The 26,575-nt window shown below is 42.5% G+C and overlaps 1 protein-coding gene across 9 annotated transcripts in view; it reads right to left on the bottom strand.

The window, feature by feature from the left end:
* Positions 1 to 26,575, bottom strand: part of KIAA1217 (KIAA1217 ortholog) — a 531,225-nt gene that overhangs the window by 130,872 nt on the left and 373,778 nt on the right. For all 9 annotated transcript variants that reach the window (XM_075062285.1, XM_075062284.1, XM_075062283.1 and 6 more), the window contains one exon: positions 14,324 to 14,519. In XM_075062285.1, coding sequence (XP_074918386.1) covers positions 14,324 to 14,519 — 196 coding nt within the window. The remainder of the gene's footprint in view (positions 1 to 14,323; positions 14,520 to 26,575) is intronic.

The following is a 26,575-nucleotide window of genomic DNA, read 5'->3' on the forward strand; positions in this document are numbered from 1 at the left end:
TTCAGTGTTAATTGGTTACCAACTGTATTGTACCCCACTGTATTGTACCCCACTATTGAAACCCCCTATACTATTTGCTAAAAGAAACCCCTCCCCAATCGTCTACCTTAACAAACCCCGTACCCCTCACTATTGAATTTTCCCTGTTTTTTGCATTTTCTTAATAAAGTTTATTTTGCACCCCACCTGTGTGGTAATTGCTCCCCAAGATCCCATATACCTGCTGGCAGGGACAACCACCTCTGGCAGATATGGATTCCAATTTCTATTCTCCTCTGGCCAAAGTGCCCTTAACATTTCATCCACAGTTTGGTTAAATGGTTCACATTGTCCATTTCATTGTGGATGACACTCATAGATGGGGCCGGCTTTAGGCCAATTCCACCAATTCTCCCGAATTGGGCCCCACGCCTAAGAGGGCCCCGCACCCAGTGAGAATCTCTTCCCTGGCTAGAGGCACCTTTTTAATTTTTACTCACCTGGCGGCGCTGGGGGTCTTCGGCAGCACTTCGGCGGTGGGTCCTTCGCTTGTTCTGGGTCTTCAGCGGCACTTCGGCAGCAGGTCCTTCAGTGCCGCCGAACATCTGGAGCGAGTGAAGGACCCGCCGCCGAAGTGCCGCCAAAGACTTGGAGCACCGCCCGGTGAGTACAAGCCCCACATGTTTTTTTTACATTTTTTTTTTTGGTCTTCCCTGCCGGGGCCCCGTCGAAACTGTTTGAATTGGGCCCCACACTTCCTAAAGCCTGCCCTGCTCATAGAGATACCATATACCTGGCATAATCCCTGGATGACTCCAGCATCAAATTTCCTCCTCTGATCTGAGTGCAGCCTGGTGGGACACCCAAAATCCTCACATCAATTTTTCATGATTGCTTTATCAGTTGTGTGGGCAGACTGATTACTGGTATTTCCACCATATACCTGGTGAACATTCCTGGGTAGGAATTGGAAAGGCCCTTGAGAAAGCGTTTAGTAAGAGGGTGTGTAAAAGTACAGAATCCGTCTGCTTTGTGATGGAACGCCATGATGGCAGATAGATGTACTCGCATCAATCACATGGAAAGACCCATCTGTTTTAGTTCTAGCAAGTAAGACTAGAATGAGAGGTAAGGGGGCTGAGCTAGGAGAGGCCTGTTTGCGTTGGCACCATGGGTTGAATCGCCTCCATTTATGTATGTATCAGAGTCAGGTACTGTCAGAGTCCTGTGGCTGTTTAACAAAATGTATGTCTGTGGAACATGTAATTTCAGATCCCAAAAGCCATGCAGAACCACGCTTTGAGATGGAGTCTTTGAGGCTCCAGAGAGATGACATGTTCTGCAATAGCAGGAAAAGTAGAAGCAGGAGTGTACGTGGTGAACAGACTGTCATGTGGAGAAGGTAAGGATACCATGTTTGTCGCGACCAAGTGGGGGCTATTAGGATCATTCTAGATCTGTCTTGTCTGATCATGTGAAATACGCAGGCCACGAAGGGGGTGAGAGGGAAGACATATAGGAGGGGAGCACTCCATTTTACGAGGAAGGTGTTGCCTAGAGTGTGTGTACCAAGTCCTTCCCTTGAGCAAAACTGGGGGCATTTGATATTTTGCGCAGTTGCAAAAAGTTCTATTGTTGGAAACCCCCAAGTTCATAAAATGGTTAGGAGTACACGTGTTCAACTCCCACTCATAGTCCTGATAGAAGTTCCTGCTCAGGGTATCTGCTATGGTTTCCTGACAACCAGGTAGGTCTGATGCTGTAATCTGGACATTGTGCTTGATGCACCATTGCCAGAGTCACATGGCTTCCACCCAGAGGGAGTGTGACCATGCTCCCCCCTGTCTGTTTATGTAAAACATACAAGTGACATTGTCCGTGAGGATCTGCGCCATCTTGTCTTTCATCATTGGTAAGAAGTGGGAGCAAGCGTTCCGGACCGGTCACAGTTCTAATAGGTTTATATGAAGATGGGACTCTGTCCTGGACCATTGGCCCTGTATAGAATGTGGTTTCAGGTGTGCCCCCCAACCTAGAAAGGATGCATCCATGATGGAGGTGAGCAACGGTGGATTCTGCAGGTAGGGCACCCTCCTGCAGATGTTGTTTGGATTTGTCCACCACAAAAGGGAGTCTTTCATTGTGTCCAGCATGGGGAGGCGCTTGTTTATACGAAGCCAGGCTTGTAGACACCACATATGTAGTCCTGCGTGTCTGATGACAACGGTCGTGACTGCCATATATCCTAGAATTTGTAGGCAAGTTCAGGCAGACACTTGCGGGCTGTTTTGTGCCATGGAGATCAAGTTGGTTAAAGTCAGAAATCATTTTAATGGTAGGGTGGCAGTTGAGGTCTGCCCCAAAAAATTCCAGGTGTTGAACTGGTGTCAGAGTAGATTTTTGTATATTTATATGAGGGCCTAACCTTGTAAATAGAGTTATTGTGTGTTCGGTGGACTTTAGTGCTCCCTACAGAGTCGGTGCTTTCAGGAGACAATCGTCCAAGTAGGGAAATATCACGATTCCCTCCCTGTGTAGGCAGGCAGCTACTATGGCTAGTACCTTTGAGAATACCTGAGGCACGGTGGAAAGGCCAAAGGGTAGAACTTTGTATTGGAAACGATTTTGTCCTATTGCAAATCGTAGAAACTTTCGATGTGAAGGATGGATGGATATATGAAAATATGCGTCCTGGAGGTTGAGAGCTGAGAACCAGTCTCTCCTTTTTAACATTGGGATTGTGGTGCTTAGTGTGAACATTTTGAATCACTGTATTTTCAAAAATTTGTTGAGTCACCACAGATCGAGAAGAAGTCTCAAGCCTCCGGTTTTTTTCTTTGTGAATTCATAATGAGAATAGAACCCCTTCCCTCTGTACTCAGATGGTATGGGTTCTACTGCTTCTATAAATATGAGGTGCGTTACCTCTTCTTGCAATAGATGCTCATGAGAAAGGTCCCTGAAGAGGGATGGGGCAGGGGTGGGTGGGTAAGAGGTTTGGACGTAAAGGAGATGAAGTAACTGGTTTTGATCATTTCTAATAGTCATCTGTCTGTTGTAATACTCTGCCAGATCAGGTAAAATGGAATCAGGCGATCTCCAAAGGTCTTGCAAGTGGTAGATGGCTCTAGCATTGAAAGAGATGGGGTTCTCAGGCCCTCAACCAAATTTGTCGTCTGGAAGTCGATGACTGAGATGCAGTATTTGCAGGAGCAGACTGTTGTCTTCTCGACGTTTTCTTTTTCCGCTCCTGAGGTAATAATATCTGTGGCATTGTGCATACGGAGGGGGTTGGGATCTTTGAGGGGCTTGATAACGTCCCTTCTTTTGATCTTAGGTGTGTAAATGCCCAGGGATTGCCCAGACTCTCGAATCCTTTAGAGTGTGTAACAACTCATCTGTTTTCTCTGCAAAGAGTTTGGATCCCTTAAATGGTAAGTCTTCTACATTCAACTGCACTGGTTTTGGGAATCCCATAGATGGAGCCAGGATGCCCTCCTCATAACCACCACAGTCGCTATGATCTCACTACTGAATCTGCTGAGTCAAGAGCAGTCTGTGATGCTGTTCTGGTTATGAGTTGACCTTCTGTGAAGATAGATTTGTACTGTTCTTTTTTGTCATCTGGAATAAACGCAGTAAATTCAGAAAGATTTGTGTAGTTATTGTGGTCTCACTTTGCCAGTAAGGCTTCACAGTTGGCTATTCTTAATTGGAAGGTTGCAGCAGAGTATGCTTTGTGCCCGAAAAGGTCAAGCCATTTCCAGTCTTTGTAATATGGGGTGTTTCTGGGTATTGCTGTCTACCACGTCTGTTGACTGCATCAATCACCAATGAATTTAGCACTGGATGTGAAAAGAGAAATTCAGTGTCCTTTACAGGCACATAGTACTTATCAGACCTCTTAAAGATAGGTGGAATCATAGCAGGGGTATGCAAGAGCAACCTTACAGGTTCCATAATCACATAATTCATCGGAAGGGCAATTTTAGATGATGTCCAGTGAGGTAGCAACTCTCTTACAGAGTCTTGGAATTGTTTGAAGTCATCACCTGTGTTGGGAGGTGGGATCATAATAGTGTCATCAAATAAGGATGAAGAGAAGTGGACTTCAGGTGGATTGTCCTGATCAGAGAATTCTTCCTCCTCTTCAGCCCTCTGTTCTGAGGTGTCAGGTGGTCCCATTGGTGTTAATAAAGGTGACTGATGTGTGCCAGCTCTGGAAAGACGGGCATATATACGTTGTTGTTGTTGTGGATATCCTGCCCGCAGGCTCCAAAATGGCCATTGTGGCAGGAAGGGCATAGTGGGAATCCAAGGGTGCCAGTACCAGGGTTGGTTTGGAGGATTTGCTGGGTAGCCCTTGCACAGAAATGCATGCGTGATGGGAGCAGCCACAAGGGAGGAATGTTGTGGAGAGTGCCCAGCATCCTTGTCTCCATCTTCACTCAAGAATTGCGGAGCAAAAAGAGGTGGAGGGCTAGGTTGAGCAAGTACCACGAGGACTGAGGTACCGTCAGTGCCGAGGATGGGAGATTCCAGCATAGAAGAGATGGTGAGGTCTTTCTGGCACAGGAATTGCTGTGAAGTGGATGGCATTGGTACCGTTGGTGTGGTAGGAATCAGTATTGCTGAAACCTACCCATCGCTACTGATGTGTGACTGGAGTGCACAATGTCCGCACTAGGTGGCATCAGCATCAGTGGGGGTGCTGAGGTGCTTGGCACCGAGTGTTTAGTCATGTCTAGTGGTACCACGGTATGGGGTTTCATTTTCACCTTGGTTCCTGTGTCCGAGTTCGGCTGTTTGGCTGCTTTCATTTTCTTGGTACCAACGGTGCCGGAGGGTCCCATTGTTTCAGCCACTGTCATGGCCAGTGTGGTCAGTATCTTGGCCATTTCCAAAGCAGGGGATATGGTACCCTGGTTTTTTTGCCGCCTTCTTGGTGGGTTGATTGGGAGGGGCCACGTGGGATGAGTACCTCAGGCTCAGACGCTGGATGGAGAGACTGCTCCATGAGCAGGAGTTTAAGTTGAAAATCTCTAGCCTTCCTGATGCAGGCTTTTAGATTGTGACAGTGCGAGCACTTCTGTGTTATGTGTGTCTTGCTGAGACAGTGGACACACAGAGTGCTCACCTGAGAGAAGTAAAGAAAATCTGCATGTGAACCCTGGGGAGCCAGGCATGTCCCTCAGGGAGTGTACTCTCCTCATAAGGGGCATACAAATACTTTGCTGCGGTGATGAAAATGGAAACCTACAGCCCTATAAGGATAAATTAAAATGAATTTTTTTTTGAAGAAATGAAAGTACTAAAGCTAACTATTCTAACTGAAAACTAGAAGCTAAGGGAAACTATTCTACTTAGAAAGCTGTGAGGTGCTGCCAGTTGCTCCAACTGAAGCCAAAGGTGATAGAGAAGGAACTGGGAGGGGGCAGGAGGGTTGATCGCACAGCACCCAAGTTAACCGCCTGAAGCAGCGTGAGATGGGGACTGTGCATGTGTGACCCAGCCGGGCACTGCTACCATAAATCTCTGATTATGAGCGCAGGGGCACACAAACACCTAAAGTGGAGCACCCACAGGGACATCACTCGAAGAAGAACTCTGAAGTATCAAATGATCTCTCTGATTGTGCTTGGCTTCAGGCATCTCCCTTCAGAACCATCTGAACACTATCAACTGTAGCAAACTCTCTCCATCCTGGGGGTGTGTCAAGTGGTAATATAGCAGTCCTCGACGTAAAACAAATCTGTTTCACCCTCACATCTATTTCAGTCTTTCTCCTTGCCCTCAATAAGAGCAACGGTAACAGGACAGATGTCCAGATGCTCCATCTGCGTTTTTCTCAATGCCTCAGAGGAATAACTAATGTCCTGTAATAAGATATTTCTCACCAGACAATACAGTCCCACAATTCTTGTCTCTGAGTGCTCCCTTCACCCTTCCATCCAAAAGTTAGCCTGCTACTTCTGGTTTAATGAAGATAAAATCATTCTGTTGATCTTCTCCTTTGGGTTCATTCCATGTAGGCAATCTGGATAGTACACTTCCATTTCCATTCACTTTTCTTGGTTTGTAACAGATTTAAAAATCTAATTCAGTATGTTTTGCCAACCATCAGTTTTTCACTGCATGCAAATCTGTTTAAATACTTGAGGGGATTGTGATCTGTCTTCACAGTAAACTTTTTATAGATCAGATACTCCATGGATTTCTCCATAGCAGCCCAATTTAAACCCAGCAATTCCAACTTGAACGCGCTATAATTCTGGTAATTTCCTTCAGACTTCCAGATTCCTCTACTGGTGTATGCTATCACTCATTCCACTCCCTCCTCTACCTGGCTCAATACAGCTCCTAAGACATCTTAACTCATCATCCCTCAGTCCTATCACTAGCTGATACTTCTGGATAGCATCTGGGTCTGTCACGTGGCTTTTATCTCAATTCTGCACTTTGGAGAGTCTCTCCTGTAGATTGTAGGCAAAATCCTGTTTCATCTTCTTCCTGATTTCTCTCACTAAATTCTTGCGAGCGATTTCCAACAGGGGCCTTGTCCCCATATAAACGAATCAGCAACTTGAAAATGTTCTCTGTGCTCTCTTCTCCAGAAGCAATAAGGTACTTTACAGTGTCTCTGGCTTGTCCTTTCAGGTGGTCCTTAACAACCTCAACTAGAGCTTCTCTTAGGGTCCTTTGAGCTGCCTTAGTCTGTCTTACCCATTCCTCAACAACCAGGTCCCCTGGTTTAACCACAGAAATCTAGAGTTTTCTTATCCCTAGGCATATACAAAGTATGTAACTTGGGTACTTCTACTAAACAGTTGATCACCACCTTAGCCAGAAACAATGCCTTCCTCTGCTCTTGTCTTGCCTTGTGCAGAGTGGACACTTGCCCTGTAATTCTGGGCTCTTGCTCCGTCAACAAGGTCTACAGTGCTTGAAACTGTGCCTGTAGCCTCTCCATGATACATTCTGTTGACTAAGAGATACCCTTCACCAGTCCAGAGATAAAGTTACCCCAATACTCAACTCCAGTTCCCTACACTTAAACTGACTTGATCCTGTTCGTAATGCCAAACAGGTGTAAACAAATCTTTCAGTGTAGGATTATAGTGTTACATTTGAAACACATCTGAAGGTCACCACATCCCAAAACCACCGATCAAGATTTAGTAACGGTCCGTTACAGTGGTGGTATAATCTACTCAGCAGGTGAGAGCTGGCAGGACGTTACACCATAATAAAAAGGTTATTTAATAGTAGCCTAGATAATACAACTAGTTGTCAAAAAACAACATAATGGGGATTTTTTTTAAACCAGAGCAAAGAGAACTGGATTCTGCCTACCTACAATAACATTAAATAGATTAAGAATATATACCATACAAATGTATAATGGTTTGGATGTATTTTTATACACACACATACACACACACACTAACTTACTAGTGAGTGTACTTAGCTAAATATAACATCTAAATACAGAAATATATCTATATCTCTATATGCACAGGCTACTACCTTATAAGTTATTTTTTTTCTAGTTCAAGGTTCCCCTTTCCTCAGCTACCTTACTGGGTGCTGTCTGACACCTCCGTCAGTCTTTGAGCCTCACATGCATCTTGTGACTTCCTGAAGAGATAGTCTTAATTCCAACGATGCTTGCAGCAGTGCAAATCAAATCAGACTCACTGGATCTCAAGGTCTTTGGGTCTCCTGTTCTGGATCTCAGCAACCACATGTATCAATGATAGGAGACGACCAGAATCAATGGTCAGGAAAACACCGCTCAGTGGTTTGAGCATGGGCCTGCTAAACCCAGGGTTGTGAGTTCAATCCTTGAGGGGGCCATTTGGGGATTGGTCCTGCTTTGAGCAGGGGGTTGGATTAGATGACCTCCTGAGGTCCCTTCCAACCTTCATATTCTAAACATGGACTGACTTAACCAACCAGCTTTAAACTAAAGGGACCCTCTTCTGCACATCTGTTTGTCCTGCTCAGCCTCAGTCTCTCCACTTACTCTTGGTTTCTCTAAGTCCTGATTTCCCTCTGTCCCTCTGGCTGCCCTCTCATCCTCTGCCTGTTTCTCTCAGTTTACTTACAGACTCTGTTTCTCTCCATCTCTCTCTCATTGGCTCCCCCGCCTGCCTCTGCCTCTGTCCCTGAACCTTCTCCCTCTTCCCCTCCAGCTGTCACTTTCCCTCCCACTGAGGGTCAGGGCCAACTCCTATAAGCTTCTCAGAGGGAGGGGCTATCCCCTGTCCATAAAAATATGCATTCACTCTGAACATCCGCTTCCCCAAAATCATATATCCTCACACAGGGTCAAGTCCTTTTACCTTATTTAAATAAAGTTATGCAATGTGCTTATGTGTTTGCAGAAGAAAGGCCCAAATATAAGGACCAGTGGCTTTTAAAAAACATTTCAGGGAAAAAACTTCTCTGAATGGTCCACTTCAGCTGCTCTGGCTCCTTCTCCCAAAGCAGGGAGCCACAAATATCACCAGCTATTGAACACCAGCATTCTAAGCAGGCAGGCTGGCTGCTGGTTGTCCCTCTTCCCTCAGATCCCAACATGACCTTATCCCAAAGGGTAAGGGAAGAATCAAGCAGACCCCATGCTGGGTCCATCTGTTGTAGCATGGCTGCCCAACAGAAGTGAGTGGGAAAGTCCACTGGGCTGGGCAGAGAGGGAGTTGGGGTGTCTGAAGTTGCTCCCTCTTTTGAGTGCCTATAGACTGCAGCCAGCACTCAGTGGAAATACTGTCAGGTGGAAGTAAGGCCAGGAGCCCACTACACAATGGTGTTCTTAAACCCTTCTTCTATTACTACTCTCTCCTGTTCCCAAGTCCCCATGGTAGATCCCATCACTCTTTGTCAGTGCTCTCCTCCAATGGCTCCTTGGATGCAAACCTTTGTGTGTTCACGTACCCCCTTCCCAGTCTGGTATCCAGAGCCATGGATTCTGCCTTAATCCTACCCTGTTTATAGTAGCCAATCTTGAGAAACACTGAGCACCTGCAACTCCCATTGTCTTTAGTAAAAGGTGGCAAATGCACTGCACCTCTCAGAAACGGGCCTTTACAGCCTGATTCTGTGAAGTGCCTAGCACCCTCCGCTGCTCTGGAAGTCAAAGAGGATTGAAAGTACTTGGCACCTGACAGAATCACATGTCTCACTGTTTGCAACCCACAAACATTTGTCAGTCTGCATTTCTTTAGAGAGGCATTAAAACAATGACATCAGTGCAATCCAGCACATACATGCACATACTGCTGTTTTTGACAGGTTGCATAATATAATTGTGTACTTGTCCATTTTTATTTCCTTTAGGCAAATTGCAAGTGAAGTTTGTTGAGAGCTTTTGAGCCTGTCCGGGTTTGAGATTATTCTTGTTCTGACAGTTTTGCTAGAATTCCCCCCACCCCCCCGCCCCAGTTATCAAGTTGGAAGAAATCCCAGCTTTCAAATAAATATTTTAAAATATTTTATTTTGTCCCTCATGGAGGATTAATTCATTTTAATGCTACATTTTGTACTCAAATGTGCTGATTCTGATAGACCCTTTTGTCAAGAAAGACCTTAATTTCAAGAACCATGGCTAAAGTTTAAAATGGATACATGGCTGGAATGTCTCATGGGCTGGCTCAACACGGCATGAATTGGAGCCTAGCATGTCATAATGACCCACAGTCATCATTAGTAAGGCTACGTTTTAGTCACGGGTATTTTTGGTAAAAGTCATGGACAGGTCATGGGCAGTAAACAAAAATTCATGGCCCATGACTTGTTCATGACTTTTACTATATACCCCTAACTAAACCTTGGGCAGGGAGCTGCGGGTGCTTTGGGAGGGCAGTCTAGGGGCGCTGTGAGTGCTGAGGTGTGTGTGGCCTGGGACTCCCGCTGGTGCTGCAGGAGAGGGGAGCAGCATGCAGCCTGGGACCTCTGCGGGTGCTGGGGTGGGGTCGGTAGAGCTGGCAGGCTCCCTACTCAGCTCTGCGTGTCACAAGCGCCACAAGTGCCAGATTCACAGCTCCCATTGGCCGGGAACCGCAGCCAATGGGAGCTGTGGGGGCAGGGCCCATGGGTGCAGGCAGCGCGCGGAGCTCCCTGGCCCCTCCTCCTAGGAGCTGCAGGGACATGCCAGTGGGAGCCAGGGAACCCCTCACCTCAAGGTAAGTGCCGCCCCACACTCCAACCCAGTGTCCCTAACCCTCTCCCACACACCTAAACTGCTGCTGCTGGTCCAGGAGCTGCTCGCCTCAGGCAGCTCCTGAGCCAGGACCGGCCACTGCAGAAGTCTTCCATGTCTGTGTCTTCCATGACCTCCATTACCGACACCCAGCCTTAATCATTTGTACTGACTGACAAAAACATGATGCCTGGGTAGCCAAAGTGCATTTCCACTATTCTCACTCACTCCACCTCCTATTAGATATTTATTCAGTCTGTAATTTAAAAAACAACCTGATTCAACTTGACTTGGAAAAAATATGAATGTCTATGAGAATACGATGTTTAAAACAACACTGTAAAGTTTATTAGGCTTAAACCCACAAAAATCAATCATTTTTCCTCTGTCTTAAAAGAACAGGGTTCAGTAGTTTAGGATTAAAATTTAGGTTTTGTTTAAAAATATTTAAGTAAATAAAGGAGCAAGGATACGAATTTACAAAACATATTAATAGAAATATTTTCATGTACTTTTAAAATTTAAATGAAAAAAAGCTTTTTTAAAAAATGTAACTATTCTCTTGCAGTGCTAGAAATACAAATAAAACCAATAGCATTATGCTGCTGTACAGGAAACAGGATGTAAAATGGACTGTGGTCCGGATGCACTAGAGCACCCTTTTAAATCCATGTAGATCCCTTTGCAGGATTGCAGCCTACGAATGAGAAAAGAAAACAACCGACCAGGTATTTTTTACTCTGCCACTTGCATGAAGTATATTAGCATGCACCCCAAGTTCAATGTTTATTGTTTTTAGTTTAGTTTTAGGGGTATTTTTTGTTTGTTTTTGTTTTTTTGTTCCTTAGCATTAGTGAAACTGGTCTTAGAGAAAAACATTGGAGGGATTGATAACAATAGAGTACTATATTACCATAACAATAAGTTGTACAAGAAGTATTAATTTACACCTGGGCAATTTTAGGAATTAATTTTTAGTGTACCTTTAAATAAAATGTATGCAATTAATATTTCCTAAAATAAGAAATCTGAAGTGACAGATTCAGGGGACAACAAAGTATTTCCATCTATTTTTTTAGCAGATTGATCCCAAGTGTTGTGGCAAATTTGAGTCACATGTGTAGTTGTAAACACTTCTACCCCACTTGCAGGATGAGAAAAGGCCTTATTTCACATCTTAAACTATAATACCTTAAAGGTGCTTCAGTCTCAAATCCAAATACTCTAAATTATTTCATATCATGTCACTTCACTCCCATCTTTTGCCTGTTTTTTACCTAGCTAGACACCTGTGATGTATGAAAGACAAGTTGATATTGTCAGGATAAATGCAATGCAGCTCTCTCTACTTCAGCATGGGTTCGAGGGGATGGTCCACTATAACACATGTGAAATGAGAAATGAAATAACATTTTCTGATGGAATTTATGATGGCTTTTGAAAGCCCACTGCCTGAACCTGGTGGACTGCACATCACAGATGGTCTAAGTGTTAAATTATCCACTGTTAAATTTTCATAAGAAGATTCTCTCTACCACAAAACTTGTGACCATAGGGCAGAGCCGCTCTTTAAATAATGGCTGAGGCAGATTTATCTATTGCCAGCCAACGAGGATGATATTTTCTAGTTTGGCCTATGGAGAAGAAAGCACTGAACAGAATGTCTGTGTGCAGCAGAGAACAGCCCATGTTGAGAAAAAGGTTTTAATTGCTTTTTATCTAGCTTAGAGGCCCCAGTTCATTAGTGGAATGAATGATTTCTGATATATCTTGAAATGACTGATCTGTGTGCATGTGTGTATTTTAATACGGATTCCTGAATGGCCAAATCAGGTTATTGCTAAACACACACAGTGAATGATAAATGCCCTGTAAATCAGTAATAAGACATACAGGGTTCCCACACTATTATATCCCTACAAAGTTCCAATGTACTCTACATACATATAGTAAATTACATTTTTCAATAAATCTGAGCCAAGCTGATGGTTTGAGGACTCACCAGACAGCACTGACATATGGGCAGAACCAGATTCTCCATATGTATAGTAAAAACATATAAGCATATGAGTATGTGCTTAAAAACAGGTTTTAAACAAGATCTCATTGGGTTGGGTGGAACTTTCAGGCTCGCCCTTCAAAGTGTCCTGCATCAGACCAACTTGTCCCTTCCAACTGAGGTGGATGAAGCTCCGTCTGGAGTCCGTCTCCTGGCTTTGGCCAGAGTGGGCCACTGAGGAGTGATGTGAGACACTCTCTCTCCCATCCCCAAATTTGTGTGCTCCCCTTTTTAGCATTGCTAGTGCCTGCTGGCTTGGAGAACCCTTTTTAGTTTTGTTTTCTATTTTTCTTTTTAATCTGTTCTGTTTGTCAGATATCAAAACACTCTAGACAGAAATTGCCTTGGATCACTGAGGAATAAATAAACCCTTGTGATCAGTTTATGAGCTCTCTCTGTGATGTATGGTGCAGCCTTTGGTTTATGTCATTCTGCATGTACGGAAATGAGATCTTACAGAAAATAAGCAACATTTCAGTTTATTACCATTGAGAAACATGCCTTCCTCAGCAATCTGCATGCAAGTTATGCTGTCTTCCAACATCAGTCTACCTGCCTTATGGCATTAATCTTCAAAAAACTAGTTTCTACCTCTGCCATCCATCTGTTGGGAAGAGAATCTCTCCAAGAAAAGTAAACTCTATTACAAAACCCATTCTAGTTTAAAATTAATTTTGTGGAAAAATTGAGCTAAATTCAACCTTCAGGTGTGGAGGAATTCAAAGTGATGTAACAGGAGGAGCAGCTTCCCCTGAGAAGAGCCCCTCCTGGGGGTGAAGGATCAAATTGCTGTTGGTTGTGCCTCAACTCAAATCTGAAGGCACCTTCCTGGAAAAAGTAGGGTAGTTCAGTCACCATGTCCATTCAAATCCCTATTCTCTTTACAAAGACTGCCATAAAAGATTCCAGCGGTAATGTGAATACCATCCCTTTTCACTAGGAATTGGGCCACCACCAGTCAGTCATCAGACATTAATCATTTCTGGTTATTACAAATTGGGCAGAATTTGAACACGTAAGATACAGAGATCTTCCTCTGTATTTCATGTCTAGAATTAAGGTCCCATCTTGTAAACACTCATCACTTAGTGCAGTGTTTACTACCATATAGTAAGAATAATACTTGGTAATATATATTTGCGGTATTGGGCTGAGATTGTTAATAGACTCTTCAGGATAGGGTCCACATCTTTCTGTCTGTAAAGTGTCTAGCATGCTTTTGGAGGCTGCAATAATACTCTCACTACCAATTCCCTGTGCCATCCAGTCTCCATACTGAACTAATCTGAAAAGAATAAACTGGCAGTGTCACAGAGGAGTGCCTGTCCTGTAGCATGCCCTGTTGGCTGAGTGTGGTGCTGCTGGTGCTCCTTGTCTCCATTCTTCCCCAAGGCAGGTGTCTCCTTGGCTCTCCACACAACAGTCTCTGCTGGAGAGGTGGCTTAGCTCTCTGGCCAAGTCACATACAAACCTAATGCAGAGTAGCAAAAGTCCAAACTAAAAAGTCTCAGCAAACAGAGGGGTTGTTTTGCCCTTTGGGGGCTTTCCTTCACTCTGATTTCTAGGCTACCTTTAAAAGTATTTCTGGCTCTGAGATAGAGTATTCAGCCCCCAGGGTGGTATCCCTGGAATGTAGTTCTCAACCTCTTCTGGGATATGTTCCTTATGTCCTTCCCTGCTCTGGTATAGAGCACTGGGGCTCCGGGCTGGTTCCCCTGGAGTACCCCGCCTCCTGCAGACCCTGGATGAGAGCCTTCCACTCTCGGTGGTACCACTTTCCAAACTGAGCTTTATCAGTCCTCTTATAAGGCCCAGGTGTTGATTAACTACCTAGTGACCCTCCTTCATCCCAGCCCCTCAGACTGGGAAGCAGCTAATAAATTATGGCACAGATGCGGCTGGTCCCCATCTCCGCTTAAAGGATCTGGTCTTTTTTGTGACAGGCAGTAACAATAATGTGCTACAAATGTCCATATTTTGTTAACCCTAAAACACTCTAAAGACAAATTTTTATGTGCAGAGAACACGATGCCAAAGTTACAGGCCAAAAGCAGAGCAATGAAGGATCCTGGAAGATATTTTACCTAGTGATCTCTCCTTTGTTTGGTTCGCTGATCTCACCACTGGAAGGCTTGCTCGTGTACGGCTGCCTCTGGAAAAAGGAGTTGGAGAATCTCCCTCAGACATGGCTTCTAAAGAATCGGCAGATGCTTCAGACAGATGTTCTGCCTGGTCTCCCAAATTGGACTGTGGGCTCTGAGACAGCTTTGGGCTCCTTGTCTGTAAAAATAAAATAAATATATCATTTATTATATTGCAAATGTCACTAGGAACATCAAGATCCAACTGTCTGGAGAAAAAAACCAATGAAAAATAGTTCATTCAACCTCTAAATGCAGCATTCTACAAGACCTTGTGTGCTCAAAGTGACTTCTATGTAAGTTATTTAAAAATATACTGTTCCTAGATAGTTCTAATCTAATTAAGATTTTTATTGCTGTATATCTACTGTACACATTTCATTTCTAACAGTGACCTGAGGCTGACATATTATAGCATGGATATATGCCAATTCCATTCCCTGCTGCTCAGACAACTGTTAACATTGGTTATGACAACAAAGGTGTACCACACACACAACACACACACACACACCCTCAACCTGTAGGATTAGAAATTCATCCAATAGGTTTTCTTAGATCTGCTCTCAAGACCAGTGAGTGAGTTCTATAAAGAGGAAACTGGCAGCTGAGTAGCATAGAAGTATTTACATTTTTGACAACTGAAATGCTATTATTAATAATTAAAATCTCTAAAACGTTGCACTTATCTTCAGGAGTCTGTTGACAAAAATGTGCTGAAAATAAATTTAGCAGTAAAGCTGTCAGATCTCAGTATCAGAATTGCTACTACATATGCTGTGAAGAGTAAGGGTTAGCAAGGCCACAATAGCAGTCTAAAATTTTTATCCAACATGCTAAAAAATTATGAGCTAAACTCTGCTTTCATTTGTATCAGCATAAATGGCAATGTCCTGAACATTTTCATTGTTGACTTCAAAAATATTAATACATTTTACAATTTATAAGGAAGTTGCATTGATAAATCTACAAGAGTTCTGTTTTCTTTTTTGCAGAGAACAACAAACTTATGCCACTATAAGTCAGACTGAACTTAGTAGGGTAGTAATTTTCCATCATTTCTCAAGCAAATGCTACATCCAAAATAAATAATATACCTACCCTAAGTACAGCAATGCAAAACAAGAAAGGCTCCCCACCCCACCAGAACTACAGTGGAAATATAAACTTTTTTAAAATGTCAGTTTATATTCCCAGGCATAAAATGTCATATATTATATCCCTCTTTATTTCCTCTCTCATTTAAAGGTCAGATAGTTATATTAAAAATACCCTATAGTTAGGCTAAAACTAACTCCCATACTGGGTTTGAAAAATCAGTCGAATTAAAGACAAGTTCAAAGAAAAGAAAAGAAAAGAAAAGAAAAGAAAAGGCCAAGACAACACATTTTGCTGATATGTGGCTTTTTCAGCAGTTTCTCATGTGAGATGGAGAGAGCTTGTTGCAGCAATGTCATAGATCACATAATACTGCCCATGTGACCTTGAATATATGCAACAACTCTTAACTTTTATGAGGTTTTCATTAGGCTTCTCTACACCCCCAGCCTTCTCTGCTGCCAGCTTGTCCAGTTACTCACATACTATAATAAGTTAGAAATATCTAATGAGAAAGCTAAACTCTCTCGAGCTTTGCATTTATGAAATGTTAGCTATTATCCAATGTCCTGCAGTGAAATGATTTTGAAGCATTGAATTTTTCCAGGAATTAAAGCTAACAACATTTACCCTTAGCAAACCAAGACGTGCTTTGAAGTACCTCTGACATGATCAGCTCTAGCCTCCAAGGTTGTAAAACAGAGACTGGTGCATGTACAATACTGCCTAAGAGTTTACAGAAGTGACAAGTGACCTGCAAACATGAAGGATTTCAAGAAGTCAGTACGTCTTCCATTCAGTTATCTGAAATGTGGCTTGGCAACCATCATTGCTAAAACATTTTAGTTACACAGGTATGCTTGTTAGACGCTGTTACCAATTAAAGTCACTAACTTAACTCATTGAACAATAAAGGGAACTAAAGCACTTTATGAAGCTCAGTTTCCTGTTCTGTTCATAGAAAAACCATAAGGAAAATATAAAGCAAGGTGCAATATAAATGAATCAAGACAATACGGTAGAAACACTTCAGGGTTTGCTTTTTGAAAAAATGACTTTGATAAACTAATTTTGCTTCATGTTTCCTCCTGCTACATTTGGTTGCATTGCTCTTAAGACAAGCAGGATGACGAAGTTATATCTGTGTAGTTACCAATATCTGTTAAATTACATTCCTGTTTTAAGCAATTCTTTAGCATTTAATATAAAACGACTCAGATCCCCCTCAGGATTAATGCCAACTTCATAGTGACTCACACACAGTGGCTAGCATTGCTTAATCAAATCACTGCAATGCTAAGAGACTTACCAAAGGCTAATTAAGCAAGGGTGACTCATACAGTAGATTCTGTAAAAACAAGAAGCCTGATTCTCCTTTTACATGCGCTAAAGTAAATCTGGAGGGGTACACGGAGGTAGATGGAGTTACACAAATGTAAAACCATGGCAGTGAGAAGTGAATCAGGCCCATAACGTACAGCTATATGCCCTGTAAAAAGCCTCGACCAATGTAGTATTTTTAACTTTAAACAGATAAAAAGAACCATCCCCGAGGAATGGTGGCCATCCAAATAGTTCTGAGATATCAATGCATATAAAGACTGGGGTGCAGTTTTCTTTTTGCCAATGGCGAGCACCAGGTTGGATGTTACAGTGACAGTCAGAGCAAGTTTCTGGACATATCAGGTATCTGAATTGCTTCCAAGAAAAATTGCCCCCCTCAGGCCCAAAAAAAAAGGGGGGAAAAAAAGCCACAATCCATGTCTATGGAACTATAAACTACTAGAACCATTGTGAAGATAGTTGGGGAAGGCAGTGGGGAAACTGGCAATAGTATTTCAGTGCAGGTATCATCACTAGGCATGTTCACAGAATCACAGAACTGGAAGGTACCTTGAGAGGTCATCTAATCCAGCCCCTGGCACTCGAGGCAGGACTAAGTATTATCTAGACCAGTGGTTCTCAAAGCCGGTCTGCCGCTTGTTCAGGGAAAGCCCCTGGTGGACCAGGCCAGTTTATTTACCTGCCGCGTCCACAGGTTCGGCTGATCATGTCTCCCAGTGGCCGCGGTTCACTGCTTTAGGCCAATGGGAGCTGCTGGAAGCAGTGCAGGCTGAGGGACATACCAGCTGCCGCTTCCAGCAGCTCCCAGTGGCCTGGAGAAGCGAACCACAGCCAGTGGGAGCTGCTATTGGCCGAACCTGCGGATGCGGCAGGTAAACAAACCAGCTCGGCCCACCAGGGGCTTTCCCTGAACAAGTGGCGGACTGGCTTTGAGAACCACTGGTCTAGAAACACCTGACAGGTGTTTGTGGGATCTCCATCACTGGGGATTTTTAAGAGCAGATTGGACAACCTCTTTAGGCAATTTATTCCAGTGCTTAACCACTCTGACAGTTAGGAAGTTTTTCCTAATGTCCAACCTAAACTGCCCTTGCTGCAATTTAAGCCCATTGCTTCTTGTCCTACCCTCAGAGATTAAGAAGAACAATTTTTTCTCCCTCTTCCTTGTAACAACCTTTTATGTACTTGAAAACTGTTATGTCCCCTGTCAGTCTTCTCTTCTCCAGACTAAACAAAAGCAGTTTTTTCAATCTTCCCTCATAGGTCATATTTTCTAGACCTTTAATCATTTTTGTTGCTCTTCTCTGGATTTGCTCCAATTTGTCCACATTTTTCCTAAAAGGTGGCACCCAGAACTGGACACAATACTGCAGCTGAGGCCTAATCAGCATGGAGTAGAGCGGAAGAATTACTTCTCATGTTTTGCTTACAATACTCCTGTTAATACATCCCAGAATGATGCTTGCTTTTTTTGCAACAGCGTTACACTGTTGACTTATATTTAGCTTGTGATCCACTATGAACCCCAGATCCCTTTCCGCAGTGCTCCTTCCTAGGCAGTCATTTCCCATTTTGTGTGTGTGTGACTGATTGTTCCGTTCTAAGTGGAATACTTTGCATTTGTCCTTATTGAATTTCATCCTATTTACTTCAAACCATTTCTCCAGTTTGTCCAGATCATTTTGAATTTTAATCCTATCCTACAAAGCACTTGCAACCCCTCCCAGTCTGGTATCATCCGCAATCTTTACAAGTGTACCCTCTATGCCATTATCTAAATCATTGATGAAGATATTGAACAGAACGGGACCCAGAACTGATCCCTGCGGGACCCCACTCATTATACCCTTCCAGCATGATTGTGAACCACTGATGATTACTCTCTGGGAACAATTTTCCAACCAGTTATGCGCCCACCTTATAGTAGCTCCATCTAGGTTGTATTTTCCTAGTTTGTTTATGAGAAGGTCACACAAGACAGTATCAAAAGCCTTACTAAAGTCAAGATATCACATCTACTGCTTCCCCACAACACAAGGCTTGTTACCCTGTCAAAGAAAGCTATCAGGTTGGTTTGACACAATTTGTTCTTGACAATCCATGCAGAAGAATGGTAAGCAGACAGTAACTGAGATGACAGAGAAATATGTATAGAAATGACACTACATAGGTTTCTGATTGCAACTCCCTAATGCAAGTCATTAATGTATTTAAAAGTTACCTAAATACTTAAGGCAGTATATAAGAATGGAGAGTAGTCCTTTAAATAGCTTGTGAGCCTTCCAGTGGAGATCATTGTGTTCTAGGTTTTAGAAGTTTCCAGCGCCCAACCAGAACAGTGTGCCTATATAGCTAAGCCTTCCATATTACATATATTCAGTAAAAATGCTTATATTTGGAGCTGTATCCATGTGGTTCCTACGTGTTATATTTTTTGTGTAAAAGAGCAACAGGTATAACATTTAATGTAGGAGAAAAGGTTAGACTTGCTTCACAAAGAAGTCCTGGAGCCTAGGAGGAACGTGTGTGTGTGTGTGTGTGTGTGTGTCATACACACAGAGGAACTGCCTAGTAACTCATGAACTGCTTTTGGACATGTGCACACAAAAACAAGGAAACACCACTATTATCTAGCCATACCCTTGAGACTCAGTAATGTTATGACACAGAGAAAGGACACTTATAATTGGCCAATAGGGCTAGTATGCTTCCTCAAACCCAGGACTTGCTAGAGAGCAAATATCCTCAGTCCACATTGGGCTTTTCTCTCCCATAAATGCAAAATTAATGAGGTTCCATTTTACATTTGTTTGCTACAGTATGCTTGATTTTTCACTCAGCTGGGATTTTTTGGCACATTCTCCAAATTGTTCTCCAAACACGTCTTCCAGCATTAGTGCTGCTTAAATGGGTTCAGCTGTAATATATAGATGCAGAAAAGAAAAGTCAGTATAAAGGATGAAGGATTCCTCTCCTACTTCTCCGTAATACTTTGAAAATACTACTTTGTTTAAATTTTCTTAGTGACTATGGAGAATGTGTTCAGGAATTGAAAATGATCCCATCTAAGATGCTTCTCTTCTGACTGGTCTTGGGATTTATGCAAAAGGATAAAATTGTGGTTAAAGATCTCCTGATTTGTGGTCTGTAAGCAAATGTCTTACTAAAGGAAATAACCTTAAAACAGTCATGTTCATCCCTTCATTTAAAGGGAGAAGGTTATGAAAGAGTAGAGGACCCATGTGGGTTTAATAGGAGAAAAGAGAGATATTATCCAACAGTGATCAGTGAAGTCAAGGGAGGTGCTTAACTAAGGAAGGTGAAGTGCTGTAGGGGATGCCAAGTAGAGAGACATATTTAGTAACCTGCTGAATACAAACGACTCTCCTTGCTTTCAAGGCTTTACACATGCTGTCTCACCTATCTAACTGCTCTCATTTTTCTCCACTAATCTTCTCATCTCATTTCACCATCCAAGATACATAACTGTCTCTTTTACAGCTTCCTTCCACTCTCATTTGCAGTTGTTTTCCATGCTACTCCATACATCTGAAAATCTCTTCCTTCATTTCCTCTTTCACATCCTTCCTGAAAACATGCCTTGAAGGAGATCCACAAACCCTGCACACTTCCCCCATTACCCTTATCCAGCTGAAAAAAGAGAGCTAAAAAGCTCCCCCGCCAAAAACACACACAAGAAATGCTTAACTTTATTCCTTGACCACTCTGCCCTTTATTGCTCCCCTCCTTACAACCTTTGCTTAGATATTGTCTACTTAGACTGTGCTCTCATAAGTTTCTGTACCGTGTCTGGCCCACAGTTAATGCTATACAAATAGTAAATAAAGAGATCAACACATAATAAAGAGATAGTAGACACGGTGTGACATAATTTTACCCAGTTATATGCTCTAAGGAACACCCTAAGCACAGTCAAAAACACTTTCTCTAGCTTCCTTTTGAGACTTCAAGAATGGGAGAAAAGAGAGGGAGGGAAAAAAACCACCTATTTTTTTGACCCTTGTCAATACTCTATTTCTCCTGTGGGTGTTGCGAAAAAATAACTACCTGGATGTGAAACGGACTTTACACCTACACATAACACATGTACAATGAGCTCAGTAAACTGCAAATACTATAACTGAATGTGAGCTCTCATTACCATAACCCTTGCTCCTTCTCATTCTCACCCCACCCTGATTGTTTGTATCTAAATTGCCCTATATGCTGGTTGGAGAAGGGACCCTGTCTAGCACTCTTTGGGGTACTATATTATCACAACAATATTCTTTTACTTAGGGATGCTGTTAGGGTCATGTTGTTGGGAAAAGAGAATCTATATATACCAGGGGTGGCCAAATTGTGGCTCGCAAGCAACATGTGGTTGTTTTGCCATTAAAGTGTGGTTCGCAAGCCTCCACTGTCCTCCTATTCTCCACCTACCATACTGGGTGGGAGCTCGGGACATCTGCCTTGCACATATATGGGGTGGTGGGATAGGAGCTTCTGTCCAGTGGGGAGGAGGGTCTTGGAGCTTCAGCCCTGGGGAGTGCATCTGCCGGGGCTCCAGGAGGAGTGGGGCTGAAACCCCAAGCCCCAGCTCCCAGTAGGTGTACTCCGGCTCTTGAATTTCTAAAGATTGTCATATGCAGCTCGAAGGGACATTAACTTTGGCCGCCGCTGATATATGCTATCCACACACATATACACGCTGTATATATTTATAGAATCATAGAAATGTAGGTTTGGACCTTGAAAGGTCACCTAGTTCGTCCCCTTATGCTGAGCGTGTCTAAGTATATCTAGGTTTCAGAGTAGCAGGCGTGTTAGTCTGTATCTGCAAAAAGAACAGGAGTACTTGTGGCACCTTAGAGACTAACACATTTATTTGAGCACAAGCTTTCGTGGGCTACAGCCCACTTCTTTGGATGCATAGAATGGAACATATATTGAGGAGATATATACACACATACAGAGAGCATGAAAACGTGGGAGTTGTCTTACCAACTCTGAGAGGGCAATTAAGTAAGAAAAAAACTTTTGAAATGATAATCAAGATAGCCCAGTACAGGTATTTTGATAAGAAGTGTGAGAATACTTACAAGGCAGATTCAATGTTTATAATGGCTCAGCCATTCCCAGTCCCTATTCATATCTAAATTGATTGTATCTAGTTTGCATATCAATTCCAGCTCAGCAGTTTCTTGTTGGAGTCTGTTTTTGAAGCTTTTCTGTTGCAAAATTGCCACCCACAGGTCTGTCATTGAATGACCAGACAGGTTAAAGTGTTCTCCTACTGGTTTTTTAGTGTTATGATTCCTGATGTCAGACTGTGTCCACTAATTCTTTTGTGTAGAGACTGTCTGGTTTGGCCAGTGTACATGGCAGAGGGGCATGTATATCTAGACCATCCTGACAGGAGTTTGTCTAACCTGTTCTTAAGAACCTCCACTGCAGGAGATTACATGACCTCCCTTGGTAACCTGTTCATTTATTCAGCTATCCTGTTAGTTAGCAAGTTTTTCCTAACATCTAACCTAAATCTTCCTTTCTTCAGATTAAGCCACATACTTCTTACTCTACCTTCAGTGCACACGAGAACAATTGACCACCATCCTCTTCATAAAGCTCTTAGCATATTTGAAAACTGTTTATCGAGTTCCCCTCAGCTGTCTTTTCTCAAAACTAAACGTTCCCAATTTTTTAAAATAGAAAATGTGTATGTGCGTGTGTATGTGTATATCTATCTATCTACACACACACACTTTCTATTTAAAACATAGCTATCCATGTGTGTGTGTGTATATATATATATATATATATATATATACACACACACACACTATATATAAATTCTTAAAATGACTTTTTCCTCTAGCACTTATTTCAACAAATAGAGTAACTAAACCCCATACACATCTTTGTCCCAAAGCAGCAAGTGAACACACACACAACTCAAGGATTTTCACCTGTGAAAACGAATATATTTGGTTTGGGGAAAAGATGAATTAAATATAACTATCTTTTATTGCAATTTTTTCTTCTTTGTGCATTATTTCATTATCTTTAGATGAAAAAGCTGTGATGTGGCATTCACTGATCATAACTTACAGAAAACCATATCATTTCAGAAGCAGCCTCATACAGGCAACTGCGTTATTGAGGGCTAAAAAATTAGTAAGTTATTTATATTATTCCCTCATGGTTGCTCATATATTAGTAAATGACTCTGGCTCCTACTTATTTACTTTAGGGATGAATGTTTCATTGTTTTCTGTTAAAACAACTGCAACAAGTTACAAAGCCCAAAAGCTAGTTCCTCATTCATTTTCTTTTGTATTGGACAGCCATGTTAATTTGCTGTGATTTGTTGAGGCTTGTCTTTCCCGATTAGCAGGTTCTTATTAGAAGAAATATTTGCTGTTGCACTCATGGGCTCTCAGTGTCTCTAGTGTTAAAGCAAGCACCCTTACCTCACCTGTCTGGACACACTCTCTGGTTTTCCTGCATCTGTTCCTTCACAGCTTCATTCACATCCTACATCAGTGGCAAATGTTACCTGCTCCCCAACCACACATACACTCAGAGCAAAGCCTGAATTAATCTTCTCTACTGCAAAAATACTTGACAAGAGAGCTGCAACCAGGAGGCTACTAGTCAACCTGGGTCGTTCTGGTGCATTGTTGGTGCCCCGCTGATATGAATTTACATCAGTGACAATCAGCTAATAGCTTGTGAGACACATGCTGGTTCTGTGGCCCTAAATATTACTTTGGTTGGATTGTCCTGTCTGACTAGTGCTCAGTCAGTGCTTCCTGAGTTTTAAGCAAAATATGAGGAATGGAAATCACAGCAACATCCCAATGTTACCTGAGACACGAGTAATTAAATAAAGCGTAGAATGCAGTGTAAACGGACCTGCAACACAGAAGCCATGCAGATCTTTCATGCTCCAAGGAAGAGAGAAAACTAAGCCACAGGAATTTCCCACTGAGGTAAGAAGGGTGACACTCTTCCCAGTTAGTAACCAGGAGGGGAAGATGAACTTATGCGATGATGTCAAATTGTCCCAGGATGATGTTGCATTAAAACTTGATAATGTTCAGTCACAATGGCATGTCACTAGATAACCCATTACTAATGGATTGTCATGAAGGAAATGTCAGGATGCTGCACTGAGTGATTATTTTATGCATCTCTGCAAATCTATCTGAGGATGAAGCTATTCTCTGCTTGTTGAAGGTCTATTAACACTAACTGCATATTTACTATTGCATATTTACCCCAACTTTTTTCATCCAGCCTAGACCATATGTTTACTCAGATCCCACAATTTATCATTTATATTTTTAGGGTGGAATTATATTCAAATCATCCTAAAAAGCTGCAGAATTTTCCACCAGCCTTCAGAGCTCCTGCTCATGACTAGCTGCATGCTTCCTGCTGTTGTAACCAGCCAAAAATATATCTTGTAATTCGACTGTTGTGAAGAAATGAGCTTGAAATATGCAGGTCAGTTATTCCTACTCTCCCTTCTCATCACCACAGACTTATCAGGATGATCTTCAAAGTCACAATATAAACTTCTTTTGATGCTCCTATATAAATCTTTCTAGTCAGTTCAAACTTGGGTGCCTAAAGTTAGGCACCTAAATAAATGAAACCAGATGTTCAGGGCCGTTGCGTGCCTGGAATTAACACATTTATTGAAGTTGATGGGAGCTGTGGATGCTCAGCACTTATTACCACCATGCTCTTATCTAGGTCTAATTGGAGTTACTGAAGTTTAAAAATGTTGTCCTAGGGAACTTGGCAACAGGCCTGCCAGCAGTTTTCATCACTACAGAGAGGTCAGGGCTGAAATATGCAACATGCTTGAGGACCTGTTTCAATATTTATAAGTAACCAAGGAACCCTCAATTTTAAGCTTCCTCCAAAAAGTGTATGGTAGGTGGACGGTGCCTCAGTTTAACTGAAATGGCACACATTCCCTCCCCTCTCCCATCCCTCCCAAAGAAATTCCTATTGAGAATAATAGGATGGGGAGGTTAAAAGAGAGATACTCAAACATATACATATTAAACTTTAATAATAGCTCTTAACCGATGTATGTGTAACCCAAGGTTTTCTATTGTCACAAAGGACAGTCTGGGATCTGGAGAGGTAGGTAATACAGAAAACTAGAACAAATTCTATAGGTAATATTTTAAATGTGGTGGTTGTAAAAAGACAGAGCAATGGTCCACCTTACTATTCTACCCAGTGAAGAATTCTGAGATCCCGCCACATCTGCTCATGTTAGATAAGTTTTACAGTCTTTGTCGTGGTAGGGTCACTATTCTGCTATTTATTAAAGGTGTCCAAAATTTCCAACTTGGATATTTACACTGGGCTTATCTAAATTCTCACCATAGTTTCAGTTGGAACTTTTTATTTCCCTCAAAAAAACCATGCTGAGGAGTATTCATGGTGAAGAATGACCCATGCTCCATCCCAGAGGTGGCTGCAATTCCCACCTACACAATCTGGGAAGTGCTGTGAGAATTCTAAGGATGAAAGGGATCATTTAAATAAAAGCTGACATTACACTTATTAAAGGGAAAAGATCCTCATCCACTCAAGTAGCCATAAACCACAACCAAAAGGAAATACTTAAATATATAAACAGATGCCTAAGTGCACCTTGGGGCTAATGTGTTCTGATCCAAGGGACAGATTACAGTCTCACCCCTCTCTCCCATGCACACACCCAAGGAAAATAAAAGGAGTTTCCACACCTTTGGTGTTTTCCCACCAGAACAGATGAACAAGCTATAGAGTAGTGGGGAGTGGTGGGGGCAAAAGACATATCTGGCTTTAAGACTAAGCTTGATAAGTTTATGGAGGGGATGGTATGATGGGACAGCCTAATTTTGGCAATTAATTTAGCAATTGATCTTTGATAGCAGCAGTAAGTATGCCCAGTGGCTGTAATGGGATGTTAGATGGTTGGGATCTGATTACTACGAGAATTCTTTCCTGGGCTGGCTGGTAGTCTTGCCCACGTGCTCGGGGTTTAACTGATCTCCATATTGGGGTCAGGAAGGAATTTCCTCCAGGCAGATTCGCAGAGGCCCTGGAGGTTCGCCTTCCTCTGCCATGGGCATGGTCACTTGCTGAGGATTCTACTGCAGCTTGAGATCTTCTAATTACAATTGAGACTCAATAACTGAGACATAGGTTAGGGGCTTTGTTAAGAAGTGGATGGGTGAGATTCTGTGGCCTGCATGTGCAGGAGGTCAGACTACATGATCATAATGGTCCTTCTGACCTTAAAGTCTATGAGTCTATGGAGACTCCAAAGCTGCCCTTGTCAGACCTAATTTCAGTGGGTTCTACAAGGCTGGAAAGAATTTTTACATGTGTTAAATAGTTGCCAAAAAAAAAAAAAAAATCAACTATCACCAACACTAAGTTGCCTTGTAAGTTGGTGAACTCTTCAGGGCAGGGCATGTGCCATGGCCTTCTGTGTTTGGAAAGAACCTAGCATCTGGTGGGCGCTATGAGGAATAAATCAATAGATGGGGAAAACAAGTATAACGAAGAGCATTGCGTAGGGCCTTAGGCAGCACTGTATTTACATTTGTCTCCTTACTTGAGACGCCTCCCACCCCATGGAAATAGATGTGCATCATTAAGGGCCTCTGAAATGTTACATCTGAAATATTTATCAGAGCACCTATGAAAAATTACTGGGCTGGTGAAATTTTGATA

This window comes from Chelonoidis abingdonii, chromosome 2, assembly GCF_003597395.2.
Source record: "Chelonoidis abingdonii isolate Lonesome George chromosome 2, CheloAbing_2.0, whole genome shotgun sequence".
NCBI lineage: Eukaryota > Metazoa > Chordata > Testudines > Testudinidae > Chelonoidis > Chelonoidis abingdonii.